We start from the raw sequence: 12,005 nt of genomic DNA, 5'->3' as shown, positions 1-12,005 counted from the left end.
TAAGTGTCTGAGTCTCAAACTTCTTTGTGATACATAAAATTCAAAGGCAACTGAATGTATGTTTACAAATCACACATTATATATATATATGGGCATTATATATATATAGTACTACATGTATCCAGAGGTTGCCAGTTCTTTCTGTTCTTAGCATTTTTGGGTGCTATGAGTTTTAAAACTATGTAAACAATGGTATCGTAACCAGTATGCTGGCTTGACTTTACTAGAGTAAGAAAAAAAATGTTTTTAACTCTTAATTACTGACAAGGCTAACCTAGATTAAAATATACTAAATACAATACCAGTGACTTTTAGGGCCTGAATTGAAAGCATTAGAGAGACAAATAGCTACGATTTTAAATTGTAGATGTCTAATTACATTTTTTTTAAAACAAGTTCCATGTTGGGATTAAATTTTAGAGAAAGAATGTAAGTTTAAGGTTTTTATATGCAGGAGACCTTGTCATTTCAGAAGAGCTGAAAAGACCACCTTATGATTTTTTATGGAAAGAGAGATTAACCTAGACAATTTCTAAAACTCAGTTAACTAATATATTTCTACAGTTAGGGTGCATATTACAAATAGGAACTGCTCCTTAATCTTTATTTAAGAAATAACATTTGTATAAGTCAGAATTTGATTTCCATTCACCAGGGGGAAAAAAATCCCATGAAACACCATTTTCCAACATGTATCCTGCCATCATTTGGATTTTCATGTACTAGGCTTGCCTGAAATATATTTTATTTTTATTTTAGTGAATGAATGAAGAACTGAGTTAAGCTATTTTTTATCTGGGATGAGTAATAGTTCCCTTAACTCTTTCTGTGATTGGGAAAATGAGATGTTAGCTGCATTTATACATTTGTAAGAGGTTATTCAACATTTTTTAAAATTTATACAGTACTTTAAGAAACAAATAATTTTGATACTGTAATTTTAAAGTTCCTTCTAGGTAAAGGCTGATTTACCTTGTTAAATGGTAAGCTTGACCTGACAATCATAAAATGCAGCTTTTACTTTTTGATAGTTAATCAAGATAATTGCTTTAAAAGATTTTTGCAAGAATAATTTCATAACTCTTCATGTCCTTAGGTCTCTAAGCCTGTGATATTGAGTTACAAAACAAATTTTGAGTTTGTTTCATTTTCTTTCTATGGCCAAATAGACATTCATTCAACCACTCAATAACTTATTCTTAATTATGTGGATATGCATACTGAGAATAATCTCCTGCTGCTTTCAGTTAAGTCTTCAATTCCTTGCTCTATTAACCTTAATTCTCATGCATGAATCCAGAGATATTTTTATAAAATATTTGTGTCAAAATCACTCTTGTTTCAGGAATGTTGATAAGATTATTGAAATAAGATAGTGCCCCTTAAGAAAAATCAAGAACAAAATACGATTTTTAGCAAATTCAAGATAATTTTTCATATATAATTTCCAATAATATATTATTTGTTTCTAATGCAATAATACTAAAAAATGGTTGGGATTACAGTAGAACCACAGTGTACCAAAAAGAGCAATAATTCAGTAGGCATTATTTAGTATCAGATTTTAAATGTGGACCATGAAATGTTTGAAGATCAGCATTAGAAATGTAGCAAATAAGTTAGATAAAACAAATCTACTTACAATATTCCCCTAAAAAAGTGGTAAACTTGTATCAACTTGTCGCATTTCCTCCCTTTAAATTTAAGATAATTTTACTCATAATTAATATTCTTCTTTACATATTCTTGCAGTGTCAAAGTTTCCCAATGCTTGTTAAGTACTGATGTCTCATTTTACTTTAGGTCTTCACTGGGATCTTCACAGCAGAAATGGTTCTCAAGATCATTGCCATGGACCCCTATTATTATTTTCAAGAGGGCTGGAATATCTTTGATGGAATTATTGTCAGCCTTAGTTTGATGGAGCTTGGCCTAGCAAATGTGGAGGGATTATCTGTACTGAGATCATTCAGACTGGTATCTACATAAACTATGCTTACAGTCTGTCTTTCATTGGCACAACATTTATCTTGAAAATGAATCGATGTGTATTTTTATAGTTATTTACTTTGATACTTTAAATGTATTCCAACATGTGATAGTCTAAGAAAATGTATAAACATTCTCTTTAAGTGTGACTACTTTATAAGAATGATAAAAGTGGTTGGAACACTTCATGACGATTAGTTACATAGGACACATTTTAAGACACACACGTGCTTCTAAAATTATGTTTTAAATTCATTGAAAAAAACTTGGGGGCATTAAAGTCTGTAAAATGATGCAAATAAAAACTTTAGGCCCTAATTAACCTTAGTTTTTTATCAACCTTACTTACATTAGTGGGAATTACTTTAAATGAACATGTGAGGAAAGATGTGAGACCATTAGCAGCACTTTAAACAAACTTTTTTTGAAGTTAGCAAAAAATTTATTGAAAAATATATAAAATTTTATTGGAAATTAAGAAACTGCTGTTATAAATATATTATTTTTCAAATTGAAAGGAAGCGTTTTTAGAAGTTTTATATTATTTTATTTTTATTTTATAAATGTCCATTAAAATACATAACCCATATTTTTAATATTTCTTTTTACTCTAAAATATAGTCTGAGGGTGGTATTAGTTTGCTAAATTCACAAATGTCTTTAATCAAAATATTAATTTGCTTTCAAGAATATATCTGTTGATGAATCAGCAATGTTTTATTTACCACTTCTGAAATAGTTTACCTTTTTATTTTTTGCATGTAAATGATACTATGATTTAATTTACAATTCCAGTATTATTAACACTTTTTTTCTGGATTTGAATTTGTTCAGTATAGTTTGGGGTCTTAATCCCTCAGAGGTGGGTCTACAATATAGCATACTAATAAAAAATGTCTAACTTCCAAAATTATGATTACTATTAAATGTATCTTTTCACTTGATTACAGCTTCGAGTTTTCAAGTTGGCAAAATCCTGGCCCACCCTGAACATGCTGATAAAGATCATCGGCAACTCGGTGGGGGCCCTGGGCAACCTCACCTTGGTGCTGGCCATCATCGTCTTCATCTTCGCCGTGGTCGGCATGCAGCTGTTTGGGAAGAGCTACAAAGAATGTGTCTGCAAGATCTCCAGGGACTGTCAACTTCCACGCTGGCACATGCACGACTTCTTCCACTCGTTCCTGATCGTGTTCCGCGTGCTGTGCGGGGAGTGGATAGAGACCATGTGGGACTGCATGGAGGTCGCGGGCCAGACCATGTGCCTTATTGTTTTCATGTTGGTCATGGTGATCGGAAACCTGGTGGTACGTATGTATTACAAATGCTAACAGTTAAGAACAAGATCAAAGAGTAGCTATGAAGGTGGCCTGATAACAATAACATATCTCTGGCTTTATCAATGACCAGACTCAAATCCAAGCAAGTACTAGCATTCTGAGCATAGGCAAGTTACTCAACTTCTCTGAGGCACAAGTTCCCCAACTATGAAATTGGAATAACAAAGCAAAATCTTATAGTTGATATGAGAATAAAATGAGATATACCTGTTAACACTGAGGGGGCATAATATTAATTTTTTTTCTTCTCCAAAGAAATTTTTTATAAATGTAATTTTTTCATATAGTAAATTGGGAAACTCTAGGTTCTAAACAAAATCTGGTACAGAAATAAAGAAACAAATTGGAGTTCTTGCTTTGCATGTATCTTCCTACCATGTAACATTTTTTGAAACTCAGTAACTACTTTAAAAGCTAAAAATATTTCTATAAATGTTTTCTTTTATATCAGCTATAATGAATTATACCTGTATTAATCATATTTTATCAGTTAATTGAGCAATTTTCCCCCATGTATCACAATGATATTCTGAGATTTAATTCCTCATATTTTCTACAAAAGAAAAAAGGAAAGTAATTTACATTATGTAGGTCTATCCCAAACCCTGTGATAATTTTAGATTTTTTCTCTATGTTTTAAACTGTTTGGATACATAGATTTCAAGATGTATTGATGGGAAATGTGTTGAACCTTATATAATTTGCATTTTCTGCTGTTATAAAAGTTTGTGGCCATTGGACAAAGGAATTTATATTTTGAATACATTGTTTTAACACATATCATCAGGATATTAAATCAATAATTATTTATACACATGAAGCTAGACATTCCCTAGAAAAACTGGTAAAAAGTAAAATGACTAAAAAGAAAACATCTTTTTTCTCATTGTACAAAACCACAAAAATGGGATTTGTGTCTTTTCACTAGCAACCCTAAATAGACACAACTTAAATCTTAGAAGCTCTGGTTTCCTCTGGTCCTTCTTAGTATGAAAGAAAAGGCACTTGTTTTATCATCTTGTCCTTATAGCAGGTAGAAGTCATCAGGGCCTTTAAATAGTGAGTAATGAAAGACATGGTATATGAAATATAATAAGCATTCAAAGGCATTTGCTGGAGCAACTTTAGCAAAGATTACCAATTCCCTGTTTAAGCTATTATTTTAACTACACTTTCTGTTGATACAGCAAAATTTTTTTTTTCTTGTAGGTTCTTAACCTCTTTCTGGCCTTACTGTTGAGTTCATTTAGCTCAGAAAATCTTGCTGCTACTGACGACGATAATGAAATGAACAATCTCCAGATTGCAGTAGGAAGGATGCAAAAGGGAATCGATTACGTGAAAAATAAGATACATGAGTGTTTCCAAAAAACCTTTCTTAGAAAGCCAAAAGTTATAGAAATCCATGAAGGCAACAAAATAGACAGCTGCATGTCCAATAATACAGGAATTGAAATAAGCAAAGAGCTTAATTATCTTAAAGATGGGAATGGAACCACCAGTGGTGTAGGTACTGGAAGCAGTGTTGAAAAATATGTAATCGATGAAAATGATTACATGTCATTCATAAACAACCCCAGCCTCACTGTAACAGTGCCAATTGCTGTTGGAGAGTCTGACTTTGAAAACTTAAATACTGAGGAATTCAGCAGTGAGTCAGAACTAGAAGAAAGCAAAGAGGTAAGCAAGCTTTTAAAGTTTTTGTTGCATTTCCTATAATAACCATGAACCATGGTTACTTAGTATTTTTGTGTTTATATGCATTATTCAAAAGTATATGGAAAGTCATACATATGGTAATGTTGGAAAATTATGAGATACTCTTTGCTGGAAAATCCATTCATAGAAATTCCAACTTTCTATAGGAAATCATCATTTTGAATTAGTATGTTCATCTTCTTGATCGACTGAAGTCTGGTTAAAAAATGTGGCCTTCCAAAGAAAGAGATATTATTTAATAAATTGTTCTTCACTACATTATGCTCTTTAGAAAAATCAATCAAAATATTTTAATGATTTTTCTGAAAGTGTCATCTCCTTACTTTTCTGTAATATATTAGATTTGGCTGTGTTTTTTTTTAATGTGAAAGTTTTATGTAGTTTTTATTCACCTCTGAAAGTTTTATTCGCTATGATAAAGTGCTATTTATTTATGAAAGAATTACATGTATCAGAAAAGTGCAAGTAGCCCTGATCACATTTTGCCCAGTCAAGGATAAGCAAATCTATAGTCTTCCAGGTAAATTCGAAAGTACTAAGAACTACTTAGAAAAGCTCCACGGTGAAAATGTAGATGGAAAAGCTGCTCTTAATGTCGTATTACTAGTTGTTTAAAAAAAAAAAGAAATGAAACTGTTCCTAACTCATAGAATCCCATAAAAGTAGGTTCATGATATTAATTCTGTAATTCTGTGTTATAGAGAACAAGATTAATTTTTTTTACTATTATGTATTTATGGATTTCTAAAATGCCAGTAGGAGTTAAGTCTAGCACACAGTTATAAAAGATAGGTTTTAGTTTGAGGGTGTAACATTGACACCATAGGAATCAGATCAGTGATGTCTGATTTTGTGAGCATATTTGCAACATCCTTTGTAAAATAATAGTATCAATGGAATTTACCTAAGTATTAAGTAACTGATCATGTCACAACTCATAGCCTCCTGATCCTTTTTTCAGACCTTTCAGAGCTGCTGAAATTATAATAGTAAATTTGAAATATTTTGAAAAAGGTAAAAATACATAGAAAATAATATTCTGTCTCAGATTTCCACTCACAGCCTGCATAGTGAATCAAATTCTAATTTATATGTTGCTCATTCTGGTAAAATAAGAATTCAATTCTAATTTTATTTCCCATCACCTGACGTTGATTTATTTAAGAAAAACCATCAATTAATAAAGAGTATCACTGAGCACTTTTTGTGAACTCAGCACTCTGATGGATACTGGTAAGAAGAGTTCTAAGGTAACTCTCTCAGGAAATCTCAACGTCTTCGAGGAAGTTAACACTAACTCACAAAACCACCCTTAAAAAGTTTAATCCTGCAGGACTGAATATAAGGTTATAGGAATTGAGAACAGCAAGAACATGGCAAGTTGCAAAATAGGAGAGATAAGATTGAAGTAGGCCTCAAAGTTTGGGTCAAATGTATGAACAGAAAGCCAAACAGAAACCTACAAAATGAAAGCCAGAATTGAGAATTAGCTTAGTATTAAGGTACAAAAATGAGACAGTCAGCATGAACGAAGTATGGGTTGAGAAGACGGTGGAAAAACATCTTTGGTTTTACACAGGTGGCTTCAGATTGCAGTCTTGGAAATTAGTTGAAGAGTTTGAATCTGGCTGCACAATTAATAAGGAGCTATATCTTGGCTCTGAAGCAGGGGAAAGGCAATAGGAAAATTTATTTTAACATCAAAGATTAAACAGTTAAGAGTGAGGGATGAGGGCAAGTTATCTTGGGAAATGTGGTAACCATCATTTGATAGCAATAAGCTGATGAAATTCCGGGCTATGGTAATAAGAATGGGAACTGAGACTAACTGGCAATTTGACCAACCTAGTAAAGAATCCGGGAAATTGGAAAAATGGTAACGCCACTATCTGAGATGGTCTTTTTAGGAAGGCTACCAGGTTTATGTGGGAAGAGGAGTTCAACTGGGATATACTGACTTAGAAGTGACAGTGCTGGGACCCAGAGCCTAGGTGAGAGGTCAGGGTCTAAAAACAGGCAGATTTCATACATACCTGATACCTTGAAAATTAAGGAGCTCACCAAAGAAGTAATCATGAGAAAATAAGGGAACACTAGAGACAAGACTTGCTTGGAGTCAAAAGGAAGCAGAAAAGTCAGAGGTAGAGAAACATTCTTGTTACATTAATACCACAGGTTCTATCACATTGGATAAATATCTCAATTTCTTCCTACCAAACAGCTGGTTTCCAGAATAATTAAAAAACTATGTAATGTCCACAGATATTTCAAATGATTGCTTATAAGAATTCTACCTTGTTGTCATGTCTTTTTAATGGCTAAAAAATCATAAATTTGGAATGACATACAATGTTTTACTATGAAGTCCTGGAAACATTTGTTTGAATTCCTTATTAGGTGACTGTTACAGTCATTCTATTCTGTTCTAAGCTAATTTTGGATATACTGAATCCAATTCCAGAATATAGTGAAATTGTTTAAAACAAAGAGATATATTATTAAAATATATTACCTTAAGGTAAATATAAAATCAAATATTTTTAAAGCTATGATAAAATTTCAAATTATTTTCCTCAGTAAAATTAAATTTAAGAATAAATTTCATGTAGATATTTTTTAAACTAGTACCAAAAACACCTCTGAAAAAGTAATAGGGCAATAACATATGCTCACAAAGATTAGAAGTACACTGCTATTAAAAATAAAAGCAAAAAAAAAGCATGTTCTAACATTATAGAGCAGATTAGATTAATTGCAGTGAAATTCCATTTTGATCTGAAACTTCTGAGACTACTGGCATTGAACAGGTTACATTTCAGAGGCGTGTTTATGTTGTCTAGGTTATTCTTTTTTTTAACAGCTGTTGCATACTCACATGCACACACAAATTAAAAATAACGCAGTCATAAAGCGAGATTTTGGTTCACACTTAGTTTTTTTGACCACAAGTAGAAAAAGAAACGTGAGCTGTGCTTTGGAGAGCACAGAATATCCTTTTGCTTTAGTGACAAAATAAGAAATCATACAAGGTAAACCCAACAGAGCGATATATTTGTCAGTAGAAAGAAAGGACAAAGGAACAAAAGAAGGAAGGAAAGAAGGGGGGAAAATTGCAATGCTTTTCTGCTTTAAGAAGAGGCAGTAAATTTAATCTTTAATTTAGATGGTTGAAAACTCCAGCTAATCTAGTCCTTCCATTCATTTTCATAGTAAAGTATATCTGGCTAAGCGCAAAAGGGAAGAAGGGGTCCTTAAGAGTTTCTAGAGGTAAAAATATGCATAGCGTTGTTATATGAGATAGATATAATACATACATATATACACACATACATATTATAGCTATATATTTGGACCACTAACACAAACAAGCTGGTATGGAAACAAATATAAAGCTTTGTATGAAAAAATGTAAAAGAATTGAAGGTATAGATTTTAAAATAGTCATCTCTTTATTTTGGAGAAACCTAGAATTATACAGTTCTTGTTACAAGACATAATGTAGAATTCTGCTTATTTTTGAAGTTCACATAGTCATGATTTCTTGAAATTTTTAATAAGTATAGATTCTTATAATTTAGCTGTTAAAATTTTCATTGTCTTCCTAGGTGAAGGGTATAGAATAAATGCTCTTAAGAATCATATTTGAAGTTTGAATTCCAAAGCACAATCTAGCAATATCATACTATGACCTTCACTGCTTACCATTCTTACTTCTCACAGGGGTAAAACCAAGCTGGAGCCGTCAAGAGTGCCGCTCTGGTGTTTTTTAACCAGCCAGAGGCTCGTGCCACCACTTTTACCCAGGTTACCCAAGCAAGTTGTACATGTACAATCACTTTCCAAATGAATTTTGACTGGTCTGCATGCTATTCAGCTACATTCCTTCCCCTGCCGTGGCAAGGAAGCGCTAGACGTGCCCAGCTGCTCTCTGCTAAATCGTGTTGACACATCACAGCATGGTCAGGCGAGATGGACAGTCCCAACATCATACTCAATTCTGCTAATGAGTTTTCCAGTTTAGTCTTTTAGACATTTAAAAGCATAATTGCATGCTTTATAGGATTTATATTTTAACACATGATAGGAATGTTTAAAGTTCAATATAGTCAAGAACTTAAGAGAGCATGCATTCTTTTATTTCTCTGCTTTGATTTCATTAAAATAACACCACAACCTTTTGTTGTTGTTGATTCAGCCCTTATAAGTAAGTTGTTACCAAAATGAGCCTCACAGGATTCTTTTTGATAGTGCTGCCATTTTCAGATCATTATATTCAGATCTATGAATATAATTTTCAACCCGTATATTTCATTTGCTCCAGATGGAAATGTTTGTTTCCATGTTTTGGGGGAAAGGCTCTGTAAAGAGCAGACCAGGGTGATCATGGATTTTTGGATATGAAGGGCCATAGTCTGTATGCATTTGGGCACCACATATCTTGGATTTTCATGTAGTTTAGGAAAGTTGTGGAGTCGTGTATCTGCAAAACCATAAGTGATCACTGCAAAGTAATTAGAAGAAGAAAAGCATCATGATATGAAGGAAAAGTTCACTGCATCTTGACCATTAAGTAATTGGTCCAGTGCACCCATTTAAAAAAATTTCTTTGATCTATAAATTTCTCCCTACTGTACCTAAAACTGAACTGGCAAAAAAGAGACTTTGAAAGTGTCCTATTTTTTATTAATGATAGTTTCATGAGGAGTAAAGGGCATCTCCTAAGATTATTATAGTTGGTGGGTTAACTAAACCCCGAGTTTATTCTTGCAACTCAACTTTCTCCTGTTGATCTCATTGCTCACTGGAATCTCAGCCAGAGTGAGGGTTCTGGGAGGGAAATTACAAAGCCAAGTTCATGCATATTGGCAATTTCAAGGCATTTGGTGAAAACAAATACCTGGTTTGGAGTTATCTCTAGATTTATTTTTTATATAAATCTTCTTCCTTAGGGATAATTGAGGTATAGGATGCATCAAACTTAGATATAAAATTATTAATGAAAAGCAGAAAAAAAATACAGTCCCTAGTGATTCATACAAGTTTTACATAGCAATGTCTTCTGAGATTTAAGAAGTAAAACATTATTAGCCATTGAAAGAATCTGATTTTTTTCTTCTTCACAAGCAGAATAAATGGACTGGAAAGTTAGTTTTTACACCATGTTTATAAGAGGATTCCCTCCTTTTCAAAGCCTTCATGGAAACTTTGAAAACAAATGCTTGACTAAGGTCCCGAGCATGTGCCTTTCTGGAAAAGGCACTGTGCTCTGTTTTCAGAATCTGGAGAATCAGAATGGAAGAATAAAGACCTCTAGCTTTCAATTTCTTTGTTACGGTCTCAGCATCTTCCAAACACTCTGTGAAACTGAACGAGGCACCTCTTGGAGGCACAGATGTGTGTGCGAACAGTCATTGCAAACCAGCCCCAACCTTTAAGAGCTGGCTTGGTGCCGCAGTGCTCCTCTGAAATGGGGCCCAGCTAAGGCTGCTTCGCGTGGCGATTCTCTGTACCTCCTCAAAACGCACCGACTTTTTCTTCTTCATGTCCTCTTCGTGCCCTTTTACCTTACTCTTCAACTACCATATAATTATTTTCACTTTCAAATATCATGTTCTTATTAAGGCAGTTTCAACATTAAGGAGCACCAGGGCTGTTGCACATTTAAAATATGTCAAGACAAAACCCACATACCTGTGCTTTACATTTTTAACCAAGCAATAGGTGGTCCAGAAAAAAAGAGCTATTGTAGTTTTATGTTTAGTCTAATTCTTCCTGCCTTGGACAAGCAGCCCCGTGGCCTCACGGTAGGACTATCTGCTCCTCAAGCAAAATGTAAGTCAAGATATGGATATGTATATCCAAAAGTTCAGACTAAGGCCCTGATGGGACGCGTGACCAAAAGATTTTCTTCTTCTACTTTTAAGACAAGGCCCAGAAGTTTTGAGAGAAATGGCTAGATTTTAAAGGCAATCTGTAATGGCTGAATCTTTTATTTTTGACTCTTGAATCATACAGCAGTTTGTGAGATTCAAACATTTGATAGCTGATTGAAAATAAATGAAATGTGAGCGCATTTCAGTGGAAGTAGGCCAGTTGCTGACATTCTCTCCTATCTGAAAGTTCTACTTCATTATTTAATTGGATAAAAAAATCAAGAGCAATATTCACCATAAGGGGGAATTTCTATATATGTTCATGTCATTATGGGGGGAAAATGGTCTCATGGCCTGTTTGGGTGCTGATTCTGTCAGTTCTTATGAGTGTTATTTGCAGATAACCTCCTTGGGAACTTCACATTCAGGTACCATGTCTTTGAGAACATGGTTCTTGGACCCGCGTGCGGCTTCCACAGCATTGCGCCAGGCTTCCGCTACAGCCACGCATGTTTTCTGCGGCTGAATTAGGCCTGGAGAATGTTGCCTCTTAAAACCTGCTTTCCAGTGTGCGTCTGTAGAGCGTGAGCCATCATCCCTCTGTAGACTCAGCAGTTTCTACAAGGGATGGAAGAATCTAACCTTAAGTGCCATAAAATTTTAAAGGAATAGGGAGGAAATAGTACAAGAAAACAAGTTTCAACTTGTACTATATGGTTTTATGGAAGCTTTCTATTGTTATGCCTATATACCTACTTATATTTTTCTAATAACTTCTGAACTAGTATTAATTTATTTATTTAGTAGAGTCATTGCATTCCATCATATGGAAAATTTCATTTCAGGTGTCTTTGCTTTTTTTTTTTATATCACTGTAGTATCACAGCAATGGCAATATAAAGAAAGTAAGTTATTCTTCGTATTTGTCACCAGTCACTTGCTTTTAAATCAGTTACATGCCTTTAAATAAATTTGGAAGTCATTTTGTTATAGCTATGATAAAATGTATCACAAACTACCCTTTTATCAGAATGCCACAGTGTTGAACTTAATGAGAAAAAGTTTAGATTATGTAGATAGTATT

The 12,005-nt window shown here is 33.6% G+C and overlaps 1 protein-coding gene across 7 annotated transcripts in view; it reads left to right on the top strand.

The window, feature by feature from the left end:
* The window catches only part of LOC108397612 (sodium channel protein type 3 subunit alpha), a 112,268-nt gene that overhangs the window by 63,678 nt on the left and 36,585 nt on the right, over positions 1-12,005 (top strand). For all 7 annotated transcript variants that reach the window (XM_073241578.1, XM_073241581.1, XM_073241580.1 and 4 more), the window contains 3 exons: positions 1,804-1,977; positions 2,940-3,296; positions 4,539-5,009. In XM_073241578.1, coding sequence (XP_073097679.1) covers positions 1,804-1,977; positions 2,940-3,296; positions 4,539-5,009 — 1,002 coding nt within the window. The remainder of the gene's footprint in view (positions 1-1,803; positions 1,978-2,939; positions 3,297-4,538; positions 5,010-12,005) is intronic.

This window comes from Manis javanica, chromosome 7 (assembly GCF_040802235.1).
Source record: "Manis javanica isolate MJ-LG chromosome 7, MJ_LKY, whole genome shotgun sequence".
In the NCBI taxonomy this organism is placed as follows: Eukaryota; Metazoa; Chordata; class Mammalia; order Pholidota; family Manidae; genus Manis; species Manis javanica.
This window is presented reverse-complemented; position numbering and strand designations above follow the sequence as displayed.